Below are 19,935 nucleotides of genomic sequence, written 5' to 3'. Positions count from 1 at the left end.
AGTTTTGATCAATGTTAATCTGATATGGAAAGATTAACATTTCATCTTACTTTGCATAACTTGGATGATGAGTAAGATTATCTTCTCAAAAATGAAGAACATTTGCATTTCTTCTTTTAAGTTACATCTGTATGGATCTGGTTTACTTATTGATTTAAAAAAGCCTCTAATCAGAGGAAATTTGCATTGCATGACTTTGTGTTTGTCATTTTATTATGGAATTTTTCTACATCCAGATTCTTTTACTTTTTAAGAAATCACAGCTATCTTTTCTGGCTTCATAATCTTCTTTAGAAAGCCTCTCCCTTTTGAAATTATAAAGACATTCTCCCACATTATCCTGTAATAGTTTTCTAGTTTTTTTAATTAAAAAAATTTTTTATTAGAGTATAGTTGACTTACAATGTTTTTGTTAGTTTCTGCTGTACAGCAAAACAGAAATAGAGTCACAGATGTAGAAAACAAACTTATGGTTGCCGGGGGGTGGGGGGCGTGGGGGTGGGGGTGGGGAAGCACAGCAGGGTGAAGAGGGATAAATTGGGAGACTGGGATTGACAAATCCAGTCATATCAAATATGATATATATCAAATAGATAACTAACAAGGACCTACTGTATAGCACAGGGAACTCTTCTCAATACACTGTGATGACCTATATGGGAAAAGAATCTAAAAGAGAGTGGATATATGTATATCGTTTTGTTTTTTTTTTTAATTTAAATCTGGAGTTTATTTTTGGTTCGAGAGTGAGGTAAAAGATGCAACTTCTTTCCAACATGCGGAAAGCCAGTTATCTCAAAATCATTTGTTGAATAATCTACATTTTTAGGAAATTCCACCATTGTTATTTTAATTTTCTTTGTGAAGTAGAAGTTGCTATCATCTGCTGAGGGGAGGTGGTAAAGTCTGAGGTTTGAGAAAAATTCAAAATGGGAAAGAAAAAGAAACAATAATGTTAGATGACATTAAGAGCCTAGTTAAGGTAGAAAGCAGGACCTTGCCATGGCCACCAACTCTGAAATTAGACGATTTTCTTTAGTAGTGCTTGACGGCCTGGGTACAAAAGCATAAGATACAGACATTTGAATCTGTGAAGTGTTGAATTTAATAGGGAGGTGAGAGGAAAAAGAATGGAAAGATAGAGGGTAGAGTGATGGAACATTGAGTCTAAGATAAGTAGTAAAGGGAATTAAATAGAAGGTAGTCTGGTAACAACTCACTCTAAAACCTTGTGGCTTAAATGGCAACATCTATTTTGTCTACAAATCTGTAATTTGGGTAGGGTTCAGCCCAGGCCATTCATTGCTGCTTCACACCTGGGGCAGGTAACTCCAAGGATGGGAATCAACTGAAGGTCAATGGCTTCCAAGAATGAGTATCCAAGAAGACGAGGGAGACACTGTATCATCTTTGATGAATATGGTAGACAAGCTAATGACTCCACCACATATGCCCACATCCTAATCTCTGGAACCTGTTAATAGGTTACTTTACATGGCAAAAGGGACTTCGCAGATGTTACTAAATTAAAGACTTTGAGATTGGGGGATTATACTTGATGATCTATGTGGGTCCAGGGTAATCAAACGAGTCCCTATAAGAAGGAAGCAGGAGGGTCAGAATCAGAAAAGATGTGACAGTGGAAGCAGAGATTTGAGTGATATGCTTTGAAGAGGGAGGAAGGGGCTATGGACCAAGGAATGCAGGTGACCACCAGAATCTGAGAAAGACAAGGAAACTGATTTGTCCCGGGAACCTCCAGAAAGAATGCAGCCCTGCCAACACCTTGATTTCAGCCCCATAAGATGCATTTTAGACTTCTCACCTCCAGAATTTTTAGATAATAAATTTGTGATGTTTTAAACCACTAATTTTGGGGTCAATTTGTTACAGCAGCAATATGAAACTAATATAGATGACTTAGCTACTGAAGTTACATAGTGCCACTTCCACTATAGTTAATGGGCCTTCCCAATTCATGGCGTGGGGAGGAAACAGACCACTGTCTCGCAATGGAAGAGAATGTCACTTCAAAGAAGAGCGTGTTGGTTAGGAGATATTATTGTGGCCATCTCTGGAAAATATTATCTGCAGTTGGAGGAAAATTGGGATCAACTTGATTAGTTAAGACCTATATGTTCAGAAGCCCAGTCTTCAGGAGCTGAGTACTTGTAAATCTTTATTAGGGCTTAACCGTGAACACTTTCCAATATGTGGCTTTTCAAGATTGGGTGCTTCTCAGAAATTATAGGCACTCTGGAGTAGTGTTAGCCAAAATATGGGAATATATTTTGAAGCTGTTCCAAATATCTATTAAAACTGCTAATAAATGGAATTTAGTACTTTATATAATGAGATAAAGGGGTTGTCTACCATTTCATACTCGAAGGATTGTATAATGCTGGGGATGAGAGGGGTTAGGTGGGGACAAGAAAATAAGGTTTGGGACTTGACATTCTCAATCTGAAACCATCATACATGTGGTACCAAAGATTCCTCCTAACAACTGTCCCATTTTCCTCATAATCTCAAAAGGGAAGAAATCATTAGCATCTACAAAAAAGGGCATTTTTTTTCCCTTAAGGGATTTTCTTCTGTTAATAATTTAAAAACACACACATTCTGAAACCCTCCCCCCAAAACAAAGCTCAAAATTTCCTAAGAATGAAAACTAATTTCCTTTGAACACATCTTAACTAAAAATAATGCATGTAAAAATGAACAGGTCTTACTAGTCTGTCAAACAGAGTGAAGTAAGTCAGAAAGAGAAAAACAAATACCTTATGCTAACACATATATATGGAATCTAAAAAAAAAAAGGTTCTGATGGGAGGACAGGAATAAAGATGCAGACATAGAGAATGGACTTGAGGACATGGGGAGGAGGAAGGGTAAGCTGGGACGAAGTGAGAGAGTAGCACTGACATATATACACTACCAAATGTAAATAGATAGCTAGTGGGAAGCAGCTGCATAGCACAGGGAGATCAGCTCAATGCTGTGTGACCACCTAGAGTGGTGGGATAGGGACGGTGGGAGGGAGACGCACGATGAAGGGGATATGGGTATACGGACAGCTGATTCACCTTGTTATTCAGCAGAAACTAACACAACATTGTAAAGCAATTATACTCCAATAAAGATGTTAAAAAAAAAGAACACACACACACACACACACACACACACACACAAATGAACAGGTCTTAGGTCAATAAAAAATAAATCTAAAAAAAAAAATCCCCAAAGACCCCAAAAAGTTCTTCAGAAATAAAGCCATTTAAAACCAGTAGCCCAAGAGACAAGAATAATCACAATACTAAAACTTTAGTTTCAGAATGAACTACTTTTTAAGAGCTTTACTGAAGTATAACTGACATAATAAACTGTATGTATTTAAAGTGTACAATTTGAACAATTTGGTATGTTTGATATACATACCCATAAAGTTGTCACCATAATCAAGATAGTGAATATATCCATCACACACAAAATAATGTCACCTTTCTTATTCCTGATATTGCTAGTTTATGTATTTTTATATTCTCTATCAGTCTAGCTAGATGTTTATCAATTTTATTGGCTTTCCTCAATGAATTATTTTCATTGATTTTTCTCTATTGTTTTTTCGTTTTCCTGTTTACTGATTTCTGCTCTGACCTTTATTATTCCTTTTCCTCTACTTACTTTGGATTTAAGTTGCTCTTTTCTTTCTTATTTCTAAGGTAAAAGCTGAGGTCATTGATTTGAAACCTTTCTTTTTTTTGAAATATAGGCCATCAGTGAAGTAATTTTGTGCTAAATCTGCTTTAGCAGCATTTCACGTTTTGATATGTTGTGTCTTCACTTTCATTCTGTTCAAAATAGTTTCTAATTTCTCTTTTGATTTATTCTTTGACCAGTGGCTCACTTAAAAGTGTGATAATTGATTTCCAACCATTTATGGGTTTTCCAGAGATTTTTGCTATTGATTTCTAATTCAATTCTATTGTGGACAGAGAACATACTTGGTTTGACTGGAATCCATTTAAATTTATTGAGACTGTTTTCATGGTCCAGTGTATAACCAATCTTGGTAAATTTTGTGTGCTCACTTAAAAAGTATTCTGCTGGTGTTAGGTGATGTCTATAAATGTCAATTTGATCAAGTTGGTTCACAGTATTTTTTAAATCTTCTATGTTCTTTCTCATTTTCTATTTATTTGTTCTACAATTTAATGAGGGAGGCTATTGATATCTCTGACTATAATTACAGATTTTTCTATTTCTCCTTGTAAATCTATCAATTTAAAAAAATATGTATTTATTTTTGGCTGCGTTGGGTCTTTGTTGCTGCGTAAGGGCTTTCTCTAGTTGTGGCGAGCAGGGGCTGCTCTTCTCTGCGGTGCGCGGGCTTCTCATTGCGGTGGCTTCTCTTGCTGCGGAGCATGGGCTCTAGGCGCGCAGGCTCAGTAGTTGTGGCACACAGGCTTAGTTGCTCCGTGGCATGTGGGATCTTCGCAGACCAGGGCTCAAACCCATGTCCCCTGCATTGGCAGGCAGATTCTTAACCACTGTGCAACCAGGGAAGCCCAAATCTATCAATTTTTGATTCATGTATTTTGAGACCATGACTGGGTACATAAATGTTTAGATTTTGGCCTCCTGATGAACTGACTCATTTATCATTATGAAATGAACTTCTTTATATTCCCAGTAATATTCTTTGCTCTGAAATCTATTTTGTCTGATATTAATACAGCTACTCTAGTTTTTGTTTTAAATTGGTTAACATTATCATGGCATATCCTTTTTTTTTTTTTTTTTGTGGTAAGAATATTTAACAGATCTACCCTCTAAGAAAATTTTAAGTGTAAAATACAGTATTTTAATTATAGGCATGATGTTGTAGAGCAGATCTCTAGAACTTACCTTGCATAACTGAGATTTTATGCCTGTTGATTAGCAACTCCCCATTTCCCCCGCCACCCAGGCCCTGGCAACCACCATTGTATTCTCTGCTTCTATGATTCTATTTTAGATACCTCATATAAGTGGAATCATGCAGTTTTTGTCCTTTGGTGATTAATTTAGTTTACTTGGCATAATGTCCTCAAGATTCATCCATTTCTTGCACATGGCAGGATTTCCTTCTTTTTAAAGGATGAATAAGATTCCATTGCAGGTATGTATCACATTCTCCTTATCCATTCCCACATCTTGGCTATTGTGAATAACAACACAATGAATGTGGAAGTGTAAATAACTCTTTGAAATCCCGATTTCAATTATTTAGGATAAATACCCATAAGTGGGATTGCTGGATCATATGGTAGTTCTATTTTTAATTTTTTGAGGAAGCTCCATCCTATTTTCCATAGCGTCACACCATATTAAATTTCCACCAACAGTGTATAAGAGTTCTATTTTTTCTACACGCTTGCCAATACTTTCTTTGCTTCTTTTGTCATGCAGAAAGTTTTTAGTTGCATCTAATCCCACTTGTCCATTTTTGCTTTGCTTGACTGACCTTTTGGTATCATAACCAAGAAATTGTTGCCAAGACCAATGTCATTAAGTCTTTTCCATGTTTTGTTACCGTAGTTTTAGTTTAAGGTCTTATGTTTAAGCCTTTAATCCTTTTTTAGTTGACTTTTGTGTAGTGTAAGATAAGGTTCCAATTTCCTTCTTTCGCATTTGGATATCCAGTTTTCCCAACACTATTTGTTGGAGAGACTATTCTTTCCCCATTTCCAAACGGAATTTGTCTGTATTGCTGTTGAATCAGTGTGTTTGTGGGAGGAAGGAGGGCCCAGGTCTTCCTCTCCCTTCAGCATGGTGTATCTTTTAACACCCTTGTACTTTTCACCTGTTTTTGTCATTATATTTGAAGTGTATTTTTGTTGGCAGCATATAGTCAAGTCTTGCTTTTTAATCTAATTTGATCATTTCTGCATTTTAATTGAGGTATACAGACCATTTACATTTAATGTGACTATTGATATGGTTAAGTTTAAATTCATCATACTGCTATTTGATTTCTTTTTGACCCCTCTGTTCTGTTTTCCTTTTCCTTTTTCTGCCTTTTTTTGAATTAATTGAATATTTTTTTATGATTCCGTTTTATCTTCTTTGTTGGTTTATTGGCTACAAGTGTTTTATTTTAGTGATTGTGTTAGGGTTTACAGTACACATTGTTAAGTTACCAGTCTGTCTTCAAGTAACATTATACCACTTTACATATAGTATAAGGAACTTACAATCATATACTTGCATTCTCCCCTCCAGGGCTTTGAGCTATTGCTGTCATACTCTAATTTTAAGTATGTATAAACTACAGACCACATTGCTATTCTTTTTGTTTAAACAGTCAATTATATTTTAAAGACACTAATAAGAAAAAAGTTTTTTATGTCTGAAAGTAAGTTTTCATCTTTGCTTCTGAGAACTATTTTTGTTGAGATAGTTTTAGGTTGAGTTTTTCTTTATCATTGCTTTTCAGCAATTTGTGATGTTTCATATTTACTGTTCCTAGATTTCTAGTTTTCATCACAATTGGAAATGTTTCCACCAGTATTTCTTCAAATGATTTTTCTGTCCCCTCCTTCTATCTTCTGGGAACTCTGATTACATATATATTAGGCTGCTTGAAGTTGTCCCAGAGCACCTTGGTGTTCTGTTCATTTTTAGAATCTTGTTTTGATTAGATGTTACTTTAAAATTTACTTTTTTGAGTGCTTGATATTTTTATAAGCCTATAACTTTTCTTGAGCTTTGTTCTGGGATGTAATAATTAAGTTTCTTAGAGTCTGATCCTTTTGGGTCTTCCTTTTAAGAGTTGTTAGGTGGGACTAGAGCAGTGCTCATTTTAGTACTAATTATTCCCCAGTACTGAACACTTCTGTATACCCTACTCAATGCCCTATTAATCATGAGGTTTTCCAGTTTGGCTTGTGGGAACAGGCAGTATTTTCTAGCCTGTGTGAACTTTGAGCACTGTTACTTTTAATTTTGGAGGGTGGCTCTTCCCTAGGCTTCAGGTAGTTTCCTTATATATACGACTAGTCAGTATTCAGGTGATTACTTGAGGGACCCTTTGTGTATCTCCAGAATTCTCTCTCCCTGCAATTTTCTCCTTTCTAGTACTCTGTCCTGGAATCTCTAGCCTCTTTCTCATCTCCCAGGTCTCAGTTCTGTCTTTTCAACTCAGTTAGTTCGGTGGGCTCTGCCTGGGTTCCCCTTCCCTGCATCATAGTTTGGAAACTCTCTCAAGGCTGTAAACAGCGAGCAACTGTAGGGTTCACCTTGATTTTCCTAAACTCTAAGGGATTGTTGTGTTTCTTATCTCATATCTAGCATCTTGAAAATCATTCTTTTCTATATTTTGTCATTTTGGATAGTTTTAGGGGTGTGTGTGTGTGTGTGTGTGTGTGTGTGTGTGTGTAGGGTAGGAGGAGGAGCAATAAATCTGATTGCTGTTACTTCATCTTGGCTAAAAGCAGAAGTCTTGAATTCTTTCTTTTTTTTTTTTGCAGTACGTGGGCCTCTCACTGTTGTGGCCTCTCCCGTTGCAGAGCACAGGATACAGACGCACAGGCTCAGCGGCCATGGCTCTGCGGCATGTGGAATCTTCCCAGACCAGGGCACGAACCCGTGTCCCCTGCATCGGCAGGAGGACTCTCAACCACTGCGCCACCAAGGAAGCCCTGAATTATTTCATTTTATTAGACAATTTTTCTAATTTCTACATTTCCTAATATCTAATAATATCTAATAAAATAATTTATTATGAAAAGTTATTCTTACTGTAATAGTCTCTGTTGGTCCATCAATGGGGAAACATTACAAAAAAGATGGACTATAATATACCAACTGTGTTAATCAGATATTTTAGATGGAGAATGACCACTTTCTAAGTAGTATATTACCATTAGTGATTCTGGAGACAAGTTGGGGAGGGGAGGGCACAGACAATAAACACAGCTTAAATAGAAGGATTAACGTAACTTCATATAATACAAGTTGTATAATTGGGTCAATGACTTAATGTGTGATTTTATTTCATATTACTTAAATATAAATCAAACACCCAGGAATCAGGCAGATGCCAAGTAGCATAAGACAAATTCTCTAAAGAGGTTATGAGCAGAGTTTCTAAGAATTAACCGCAGTTTGTTAAAAATGCAGATTTTCAGACCAAATCCCAGATTTTAATTTAGGAGGACTGGGATGGGGTCTAGGAATCCATAAATTATTAACCAACTCAGTGACTTTGGTAAGAGATGAAGAGGTTGCTACAGAATTAAGCACACCTTTATTTCTTACTTGAACAGTATAAATGGATGATGGGCAGGACAGAACGAACATTATTAGGAGAATCAAAATAGAGGCAAGCCCAAGCCAAGGTATTTTAGCCCGTAAGGTTCAGATTAGACAAGGCCTCCAATATCAAACTAAAAAACCTGGGGATTAGAGTCTTGAAACCACCTAAGGTTTCAGAATACAGAAATAATAGTTTGAGAGTCAGCATTTTTAAAAGAATATTGACTTGATGGGATGAGCTGCAAAGCTGGAAAGCCTGTCAGAAGGTTTAGAATGAGGTAATAAGGGTGAGCATCAAGGAAGAAATACTGACAATAGAAACTAAAATGTCAGAGACACTTAGTAAATGTAAAAATTCTGAACTTCCTTTCACATATGTAAGGAGAGGAAGTTAATATTAAATACGAGATTTAAAAATATTCATTACAAACAATAATAACAACAAAAGTAGCAACAATAACAATAAAAATAATAAGAATCAAATAATCTTCAACAGGCTTTTCAGATGTTTACTTGCATGATTCTTGAAACTCCATTAAGAGCTTAGGAGCAGTTTGTATTGCCTGAAAGGAGTATTAAACAGCAGTGTTAGTTTTCTAAATTAAAATGAATTCATCAGTCATTATGAACTAAAAACAGGCACCTTCTATCTTCTCTAAGGCAGATGAAGCAATGTGTGCGCTCTTTAGCATAATTTTATTTATATTTCTTCATTCACTATTTCAGCCAATTTCAGTTTATTGTCAAAGATACAGAGATTTGTAGTCAAGAAAGAAGGAAAATCTACTTCTTCAAAATTACAAATTGGACATTTAGGTTAAAAATGCCAAGTGGGGGGCTTCACCGGTGACACAGTGGTTGGGAGTCCGCCTGCCGATGCAGGGGACACGGGTTCGTGCCCCGGTCCGAGAGGATCCCTCGTGCCGCGGAGCGGCTGGGCTCGTGAGCCGTGGCCGCTGAGCCTGCGCGTCCGGAGCCTGTGCTCCGCAGTGGGAGAGGCCACAACAGTGAGAGGTCCGCGGACCGCAAAAAAAAAAAAATGCCAAGGGTATGATAGAGGGATTAACTCTGGTAGGGGGAGGGTAGGAGCAAAAAAGTCAGACAAGGTTTCAAGGAAGATATAACTTGAGCTGGGCTTGAAGGACAGATGGGATTTGAAGAAATGGAGAATAGAGAGTATGGAAGCAGGAAAGAAAAGGCATTTTATACAAAAAATCTCAGTAAGAATTTCTTTTATATCAGAAACTGTTAACAAATTTTCACAAAGATGGATAACTTGCTCAATGCTGTGAAAGGAAATCCAAAGGAAGATGAGACTTATGGACATTTATTCATTTCTTACCTTCTTTTAGCGGGGTTTTGAGAACAAAATTTTCTTTACTTTCATGAAGAAAAGACTTTGAAGGATCAAAGTGTTTGATACCCAGAACTTTATTCAATTCCTCCTGAAGTTTTGTTTCATGTTGTTTTCTTTTAGCAAGTTGAGCGCGGAGTTTTGACACCTCCTATATAAGAAAAAATACAGTCAATAAATAATTATTGAAGATCACGTTGGTGAAATACATTACCAGTGTTACCGACAATTCCAAAGTTGTTCACTTTTCGAAACTTAATGGCAAAAGCCTACTAGATATAGGCTTTCAGACTATAAATTACAAAACGACTTTGAACAGCTGCGACAAAGAAGACAAGTCATTTAAATCTTCTTGTCCCTCTACAGATACAAAGCTATGTTTCTGATAAAAGTTCAACACCAAATTAAATGCTGAGATCCACTACAAGCATGATATCATGAGAAGCTCTGCTGACCTGTTCCCTAGTGATATAAAAAATTATAAAAAGGCAACCAATTAAAGCCTCTGAAAATGGTCTTAAGGTGAAACAGCAAGTGAAGAAATATTTATTCAAGCAGATCCACAAAAAGGTGGTTAAAAAAGGCAGCGGTCTATTGTGTTTGAACCAGTCCTGTTCCCTTTCTCTCCAATCCCTGCTTAGCGAAGCAAAGACTTTACATCAGACCCTTGCAGCCAAGTGCACAGGGCTCCCTCTTTCCCTAGCTCTCAGCCAGAGGCTTTTCCTGCCAGGAGGAGCAGGACATCAGCATCTCTCATCTTGCCCCCCAGCTACCTGTTGCTCTGAACCACAGCAAATGTTGTTGAGAGGTGGAGGGTCTTTTCTTCCAAGGAATGGAGGCCTTATCTCAGGTGCACAGTGCTGAAAATACTGAGACCCTGATCACACTTTCCCTGGCTCATGAGACAATGGTTTCAAACCAAGAGAGGCAAGGTGAGAGAACCTCAGGGTGCTCCGCATCTCTCTCTCCCCCCAAGTCTACTGAGCATCTAGCTACTGGGACAGAGGTGTCATTCAGAGAAAAGCTTGCCATTGTCCGCAAATCCAGCTCTGAAGCCTGGGCTCAGAAATTTTGCCTGGTGGGAGAAGCAGGCTATAAAACATAGAGCTCCTAATTTATTCCCAAAGGATCTGACTTCACTTGCAACAGAGCTTAGAGAAGTTCAAGCTGAAGGGTGCTCTCAAGAACAGTAGAGGGACTTCCCTGGTGGCGCAGTGGTTAAGAATCCACCTGCCAATGCAGGGACACGGGTTCAAGCCCTGGTCCGGGAAGATCCCACGTGCCGCAGAGCAAATAAGCCTGTGTGCCACAACTACTGAGCCTGCGCTCTAGAGCCTGTGAGCCACAACTACTGAGCCCGTGTGCCACAACTACTGAAGCCCATGTGTCTAGAGCCTGTGCTCTGCAACAAGAGAAGCCACCACAATAAGAAACCCATGAACTGCAACGACGAGTAGGCCCTGTTCGCCGCAACTAGAGAAAGCCCATGCGCAGCAATGAAGACCCAATGCAGCCAAAAAAAAAAAAAAAAAAAAAAAATAGAATAGTAGAGTTTGTAGTGCAAGGGAATTGGAAAGTGATTCAAAATGTAGGCTAGGACTTCCCTGGTGGCGCAGTGGTTGAGAGTCTGCCTGCCGATGCAGGGGACACAGGTTCGTGCCCCGGTCCGGGAATATTCCACATGCCGCAGAGCGGCTGGGCCCATGAGCCATGGCTGCTGAGCCTGTGCGTCCGGAGCCTGTGCTCCGCAACAGGAGAGGCCACAACAGTGACAGGCCCGCGTACCGCAAAAAAAAAAAAAAAAAAAAAATGTAGGCTAAATGGTAGGCTGTCTGTTTTGTAGAGGAGAACTGCTGAATGAGACGAGAGGGAGGTGCCCTCCTGGAGTACTGACATAAGACACAATTCCAACAAAGGAGCCAGAATTAGATTGGATTAGTCTGTACAGCAACTTATTATGCCCCAGGGCATTGTTGAAAATAACAGAGGGATAAGCCAGCAGCTATGAGTGTTTGGGGAGAGAGGAAGACAGCCTTACCAAAACCAAAGTCATCTCAGGTGACTGTGGGCACACCCCAAACTGAACCTTCCTCAGTAGCAACATCAGAGGCACAAACTACTGGGGCTGGGGAGGAGGAATACACTTCACTAAATAAGAAATAATAACATACCTGGAAAGGGATAGCAGTACCCAGAGGTGCTACCACATCTTACCTAAAACATCTATTTTCCAACAAAAAATTACAAAGTATGCAAACAGGAAAGCATGACCTATATACTGGGAAAAAGCAGGCAACAAAAACCGTCCAAGAGAGTAATCGGATATTGAATTTATCCAAAAAAGATTTTAAAGCCATTATAAACATGTTCGCAGAAGTAAAGGAACTAAAAAAAGGGAGTATACTCAAATTACTAGAATCAGAAATGAAAGAGGGGACATTACTACTGATATTACTAAAATAAAAAGGATTGTAAGGGAATATTATGAACAATTGTATACCAACAAATCAAATAACTAAAATGAAATGAACAAGTTCCAAGAAATCCACAAACTCCTGAAACTGTCTCAAAAAGAAATAGTCAATCTGATAGACCTCTAATAAGCAAATAGATTAAACTAGCAATCAAAAACCACCCACAAAGAAAAGCCCAGGTCCAGATGACTTTACCACTGAATTCTACTACACATTCAATAAAGAATTAATACGAGTTATTCACAAACTATTCCAAAAAAACGGAAAGGATGAAACACTTCCCAGCTCATTTTATGAGGTCAGCACTACCCTAATAAAATAAAACCCACCCCACCCCAATATCAATATCAACAGAACTAAATGTGATTTTACAAACCGATTTGAGTTGGCTATTTTCATCTTTCAATTTCACAACATGCTTGATTTTTTGCTTTAGATTCTGATGACCCAATAATTTAGCATACGAGTCTCTTAGTTTATTTAGCTGTTCCTGAGCTGCACCATGTTCATTCAACAAAGCCTGTTTCTCTGCTTCAAATGCATCCAGTTGTAGCTGAAAAATACATTTTTTTATAAAGTTAAGATTTAAACCTGCTAAATCTTACTTGACTCATATAAACTATAAGTACAACTAAAGTGAAAGAAAATAAAAAGGCAAAAGATAAAAAAAAACATTATGCTGACTTACTCTTAGGGTTCTCCATAAATTGACCTTTTTTTTTTTTAAATTGACTCTTTTTAAAACAAGTTGTTTTTCATTTCAAAGATCATTATTAAAACAGAGGGAAAGAAATGAGGAAAGAAGCCCTGCTAGCCAGCCTAATCTGTATCAGCCACATCACCCCATTATAACTAATACTGTCTTCTGACTCTATTTAACTACCAAGATTAGCATTTATCCTTTTATGATCAGCGTATTAGAGAAACACTGAGAAAAATCATAACAAAGTAAGTGTCACAAATTTACATAGCTTAATGATCAAAAGTTCACATCAGCAGAGCCTTCTAAGCTATTAACTTTAAGAAGCTTATTAAAAGGTAATTTAAAAATTTTTAGTTTCAGTTTTGGCTGCCTTGGGTCTTCGTTGCTACACACGGGCTTCCTCTAGTTGCGGTGAGCAGGGGCTGCTCTTCTTTGCGGTGGTTTCTCTTGTTGAGAAGCATGGGCTGTAGGTGCGTGGGCTCAGTAGTTGTGGCACACGGGCTTAGTTGTTCCACGGCATGTGGGATCTTCCCGGACTAGGGCTCGAACCCACGTCCCCTGCATTGGCAGGCGGATTCTTAACCACTGCGCCACCAGGGAAGTCCCTATGCATACATTTTTTTAATGTAATCTTTATAGGCTTAAAATTTACCTTTTAGGGACTTCCCTGGTGGTGCAGTGGTTAAGAATCCGCCTGCCAATGCAGGGGACGTGGGTTCGAGCCCTGGTCTGGGAAGATCCCACATGCCGTGGAACAACTAAGCCCGTGTGCCACAACTACTGAGCCCACATGCCACAACTACTGAGCCCACATGCCACAACTACTGAAGTCTGCATGCTCTAGGGCCTGCATGCCACAACTACTGAGCTCGCATGCTGCAACTACTGAAGCCCACCCACCTAGAACCTGTGGTCCACAACAAGAGAAGCCACAATGAGAAGCATGCATACTGCAATGAAGAGTGGCCCCCGCTCACCATAACTAGAGAAAGCGCACACACAGCAACGAAGACCCAAGGCAGCCAAAAAAAAGAAAAAAAAAGTATGCATAATAATGCAATAAAATTTATAGGCTTTTTAAAATAGGAAGTTAAATTGTTACTGTAAAGGCACAGCAAAATGATCTTTCAGAAGAACCATGTCACTTTCATGACTGACAGGGAACAACATGAATTCTTAAATACAAGTAAGCTAAGGCCTAATTGACAGACCTGAAAAGGTTTTGTTTTATTATATAATTCTTCATAGAGGAGACGCCACTTATTCATTTCCTCAGTTAATTCTGCCGTTGATTTTTCTTTTCCAGCTTTTCTGTAAGGGAAAATTAAATTTTAAACCATAGTATACTAGAAAAAATAACTGAGACACATGGCATTTCGGTTCTAAACCTAAATTACCTTGCTTCTCCCTTTTCCAGTTGTTTCTTAAAGTCTTCGCCTTGTTGCTTGAGTTGGTTCTGCAAATCAGTTATTTTTTTAAGAGAAGAAACTGTGATTTCTTTAACTTCTGCTTCTTTAAGTGTTGATTTGGTCTGCAGATCTAGAAGCATCCTTGGGTTTGAGAGAGAAGAGTCCACTAAACAATTTACAGCCATTTTAGTTTCTTTAACTCTAGCAACTATCAAGAACTGTACTTTTTTAACTGTGTAAATTCTTAATTTGCAATTGAAGATCACACAAAGCAAGCCATGGGACTACAGTTTCCTGCGTCACTTAGTAGCTGGCTTTCAACGACATTAAATTGTCTTAATGGTTCTCAGGTCACAGATGTCACCAGGTTTTATTTTTCCCCAATACCTTGCATATTCTTGATTTGCATTCTCAGTTGCCAATATCTCATGCTGAACATCCTCTGCACTTTTCTCAGCCTTGGCCACTTTTTCGTGAAGTGACATGTTCTCCACCTTAAGATCTTCTATCTCACTTGCTGCTGATGCTTTATAGCTTGTAAAAAAGAAAAAAGGTTAAAGGATTTTTCTAATTGCTGTATGCAGGACAAACCTATAGCTGATTAGCTTATATTTTATGCACTTTTAGGCAGGGGTCCCCAACCCCTGGCCCGTGGACCGGCAGCGGTCTGCAGCCTGTTAGGAATAGGGCCGCACAGCAGGAGGTGAGCTGCGGGGCGAGCTAGTGAAGCTTCATCTGCCACTCCCCATCACTGGCATTACTGCCTGAACCACAGCCCCGCCCCTCCCAGTCCCAACCCCATGGAAAAACTGTCTTCCATGAAACCAGTCCCTGGTGCCAAAAAGGTTGGCGACTGCTGCTTTTAGGTAAAACAAATAAAATCTTATCTATTTTTGCATTTGCATAGGTAAGAATTCAATGTTTTGAAGTCAGTACTTATATGAACTTATATGACACATGCTGTTCATTTAAAGAGTCAAGTGCCTACTATGTGCGGAAACTAGGCCTAGAGATGCAAAGAAATCAACTACCAAACATCGAAATTATCCCCAAACAAAAAGCCCACACATCCTTCCACCTATTGTCACAGACTTTATCATCCTGTGGGTAAGAGAGGGAAAAAAATGCCCCCACAGGTCTTTGCAAAAAAAAAAAAAAAAAAAAAGGAAAAATAAATATATATAATTAAATTTGTAGTAAGTGTTTTGAAGGAAAACTACAGAACACCTTAGCTGATTAGCTGATAGAAATGGAAGAGGCCTTTCTGAGGAATTTACAGTTAAGCTGAGACATGATGGATAGGAAGGATTTAGCTAGCCAGTTGGGGACAAGTATTTCAGAGGGAAAAGATGCATATGTGCTCAGAGACAGGTAGAACACAGTCCATAAAGAGCTGGGACTGGAGTCTAATGAACAAGAGAGGCAGGGGCAGAAGCAAGAGGCATGAGGCCAGTCATCACTGGTGGGGCACAGTGAGTGGGATTACCTGAGGGATAAAGGAGAGACTTCAAAGGTCTCTAAGTAAGTGTGTAGATTATTCTAGAGATACGTGGAGAACTGACTGGGGAAGGGGCAGGAATGCTAAACTGGAGGATTAACTAGAAGGCAATTATTTTTCAGCCCAGGTGAGTGGTAAAAGAATCTTGAACCAAGGAGTTGGCAATGGTAAGATATGAGCTCTCTTTTGGAGGCAGAATTGAAAAATTCAAGAAATAGATTGGATGTTGGGAGAAGGGGAGAGAAAATGATCAAGATGACTCTAAGATTTATGGAACGAGAAACTCAGAAGATGGAGATATCACTGACTGGGCTCAACAAGAATGAGAAACTAGAGGGAGAAAGAGGTAGAAAGGAGATCAAGAGCTGTTTTGGTCAGGTTAATGTTAGACGATAGTGAGATATCTACTTGCAGAAGTCAAGTAGGAAGCTGGATACATGGGTAGGAAGCTGAAAGGATAGGTCTGGTTTGAAGAAATAAATTTTAATGTTATTAGCATACTGATGGTGAGTGACATCATAGAATGGTTGAAAACTTCTTAAGGCAGTACTTTTTAAAATAGCAAGAAGGGAAATCGCTTTTCAGGGTTGAGAATAGCACTAAAAATTATATATATATTTAATCTATATAATTCATATTCATGTTGACATGCGTAAATTATAATATATATACTCACATACTTTATGTGTGTGTATATATATATGTATGTCATAATATATCAGATGTAGGAACAGATCACAGGGGAAAGAAGGTACTAGTCAATGAATGGGTACTAGGCAATTGATTATCCATATGGGAAAACAAAAGTAAATTTTATCCCTTTATCACTACACATACAGAAATCAGTTCTAGGTGGAAAAATGAAAAGTGAAACTTTGGAACTTTTAGAAAAAAAATAGGTGAATATCTTTATGTTCTTGGGATAGAAAGAAGTTTTGGATGTGAACGTGTTCAATAAAAATTTGTAAACTTAAGCACATTAAAATCAAGAATTTCTATTCATCAGAAGAAACCATAGGCACTTCCCTGATGGTCCAGTGGTAAAGAATCTACCTTCCAATGCAGAGGCCTCGGGTTCGATCCCTGGTCAGGGAACTAAGATCCCATATGCCGTGGGGCAACTAAGCCCGAGTGCCACAACTATTGAGGTCGCATGCCTCAACAAGAGAGCCCATGTGCCGCAAACTACAGAGCCCACACACTCTTGAGCCCGCGCGCCACAACTAGAGAGAGAAAACCTGCACACTAAACTAGAGAGAAGCCCGAGCGCTGCAACAAAGAGACCGCATGCCGCAATGAAAGATCCCACATGCCCCAATGATGATCCTGCGTGCTGCACCTAAGACCCGATGCAGCCAAAAAAATAAAGAAAAAAAATAGATAATCAGCAAGGACCTATGTATACCAAGGAGGTCTATCAACACTCTGTAATAACCTACGTGGGAAGAGAATCCAAAGATGAATAGATATATGTATATGTATAACAGAAGAAGATACTGTACACCTACAACATATACAATATTGTATATAAATGTTACCCCCAAAAATAAAAATTAATAAAGAAAAGAGGTAGTGAGACACAAGCTTTAAAAAAAAAAAAGAAGAAACCATAAAGAAAATGAAAAGACAAGCCACACTTTGCGAGAAGATATTTGCAATCCATATCACTGATAAAAACTACAAATCAACAAATAACAGAAATGAAATGAGAGAGAAATGAAAAAAAGTCACATACAAGCCTGTTACAGAAAAGGAAAGATAAATCATCCATAAGAAAAAGCTCTTTTACACTTATTACACTGGCAAAATTTATGAAGTCTGACAAGTTTTGGAGGGGAGATAGATCATTGAGAACTCACACATCACTAGTGGGAGTGTAGATTTTCACACCCACTTTGTAAAGTGATTGGGCATTAAATTTTAAGGTTGAACATTCACTTAAATATTACTTTAGATAAATTCTTACACGTGTATACTAGGAGACCACAAGAATATTCATTGAGTACTATTAAAAAGATGAAAGAAATGGGAAACAACCCAAAAGCCCAAACTGAGAATGGATAAATAGTGGTAGATTGATAAAATCAAATATTCTGTAACAGTGACCATGAATGAACACTGGCAACACTGTGATTGAATCCTAGAAACATACCTAATGCAGAGTGAAAGGGCAAGTCCCAGGATATGGCATACACTACATGACATTTTTGGTGAAGTTCAGGAAAAAACAAAACTAGATAATATATTATTCATATGGATATACATGCTATACAATTATACACAGGAAAAAAAGCAAGGAAATAATCAATGTAGACTCTGAGATGGTGTTATCTGTCGGAGGAAAGCATGAAGGCATGAAGATGGGCTAGTGGAAGAACTCATATATATACCAAGCGGTTGAAAATCTTTTAGCCTGTAGGTTGTCTTCTATGAGCTCATGCATGTTAATTTTACCTTTATGCTTTATAATTTATGTATACATTGTATATCTTTTCTATTTGTTGAACATACTAAAATAGATAAAAGAAGAGCCCTTACCCCCAAATTATATAAAGTATATACAATAAGTAAAAATGTTAACATTAATATACTCTTGGTGTGAGACTGTGTGATGTATCGGTATTTGTTGTATTATCCTTTGCAACTTGTAGTCCCCTCCAAAATAAACTTTAAAAAAAGGGAAAATAACAAGTGAGAAAAATAGGAAGTGAAGAAGTGGATACAGTATATAATCTTCTATCAAGAAGATGGGCTATGAGATGCAAACTATTATATATAGGATGGATCAACAACAAGGTCCTACTGTATAGCACAGGGAACTATATTCAATATCCTGTGATAAGCCATAATGGAAAATAATATGAAAAGGAATGTATATATATATGTATAACTAAATCACTTTGCAATACAGCAGAAATTAACACAACACTGTAAATCAACTATATTTCAATAAAATAAATTAAAAGAAAAAAAAGAAGAAGATGGGGGGAATTCGCTGGTGGTCCAGTGGTTGGTTGGGACTCCACGCTTCCATTGCAGGGGGCACGGGTTCGATCCCTGGTCGGGCGAACTAAGATCTCACAAACTGCGCGGCCAAAAAAAAAAAAAAGGCTATGAAGAGGAGTAGAATTTTGGGGTAAGAAGGGTGCTGGGAGTGACAGGTGTTATTGGATAACTGCAGAAGGAAGTGGGGGGTAAAGAGAGACTTTTTAAAAATGTATTTTAAAGATGAAGGCATATTGACATGATTTAATATTGACTGGAAAAATTCTAGAAGAAAGGCTGAAAATTATGAGACAAGGGATAAATGATAGCATGAGGTCACTGAAGGTTAAAGGAATTAGATATTTCATCTGTAATAAGTGGGAGGAAGACGGGATGAGCATAGATGCAGGTGCGTTTACAGGTTTAATGAAGAGGAAATAAAAGCGTTTGGATTCTTCATGAGGAAAATGATGACATCAGGAGAGTCGGACAGAAGTGCCAAAGGTCTGAGAATGCATGAAATTTGAAGTGAGTAGTTGGAAAGGGAAATTACTATATATTCTAAGATACGAGGTAACATTAAATGCCCATTTATGATTGGACACTATGGAATTTAAAGTAATACCAATTGTTTTATTTTTGTGATTATTTTGTGGACAGATGTTCCTACGTAAACACCCCTCCTTGCTCATGTATGTTCGAGAGTGCAGTCTCCCCATACAAATACCTTTCAAATTGAGCGGTAACATCTCTCAGGCTCTGCACTGTACTGTTATACCTTTCCTGCAAAAGCAGTGTGGTCTGAGCATGAGCAGCATTACTTTTCTCCAGTTCAGCTTCTTTCCTAAGAAAAAGGAACAGTTAAAAGATAAAATGCTAACTGCAAATCATTAGTCTCAGAAAGAGACTAGGATTACCTTTGACACTGTGAATCATATATCCCACATCTTCATGTTTATATCAGATACTGGCAGCTTAGACCTAAATTTATGACCTACATCTAATAGCCTGTTCATTTACCTACAGCTTCATTTTATCTTTCCTGCTTTTATTTTACTTCTGTTTTCATCCTAATTTACTTACTTATCGTTTCATATCATACGTACTTAGGTAGGTAGTTTAAACACTTTTTTGGAAGAAAGTAGATTAAAAAGACTCTGAAAGAAAATCTTGATAGCAGCCAAATCTAAAGAATGTGAAGGATTACCAGTTAA

General features: G+C 38.0%; 1 protein-coding gene across 8 annotated transcripts in view; it reads right to left on the bottom strand.

Moving 5' to 3' along the window:
* Window positions 1-19,935, bottom strand: part of HMMR (hyaluronan mediated motility receptor) — a 58,990-nt gene that overhangs the window by 20,992 nt on the left and 18,063 nt on the right. For 6 of the 8 annotated variants that reach the window (XR_012330940.1, XR_012330941.1, XM_019945457.3 and 3 more), the window contains 6 exons: window positions 19,449-19,565; window positions 14,626-14,772; window positions 14,227-14,379; window positions 14,041-14,140; window positions 12,503-12,679; window positions 9,641-9,803 (listed from right to left, as the gene is read on the bottom strand). Coding sequence is in view for 6 of the 8 variants with exons in the window: in XM_019945457.3 (XP_019801016.2) it covers window positions 9,641-9,803; window positions 12,503-12,679; window positions 14,041-14,140; window positions 14,227-14,379; window positions 14,626-14,772; window positions 19,449-19,565 (857 nt within the window). In the remaining 2 variants the exon portion in view is untranslated. Of the gene's footprint in view, window positions 1-697; window positions 8,862-9,640; window positions 9,804-12,502; window positions 12,680-14,040; window positions 14,141-14,226; window positions 14,380-14,625; window positions 14,773-19,448; window positions 19,566-19,935 lie in introns of those variants that run through there. The other 2 variants (XM_019945430.3, XM_019945448.3) reach the window with 1 other exon arrangement.

Source organism: Tursiops truncatus, chromosome 3 (assembly GCF_011762595.2).
Source record: "Tursiops truncatus isolate mTurTru1 chromosome 3, mTurTru1.mat.Y, whole genome shotgun sequence".
NCBI lineage: Eukaryota > Metazoa > Chordata > Mammalia > Artiodactyla > Delphinidae > Tursiops > Tursiops truncatus.
Note: the sequence above shows the minus strand (reverse complement) of the source record. Positions and strands in the feature narration are given on the sequence as shown.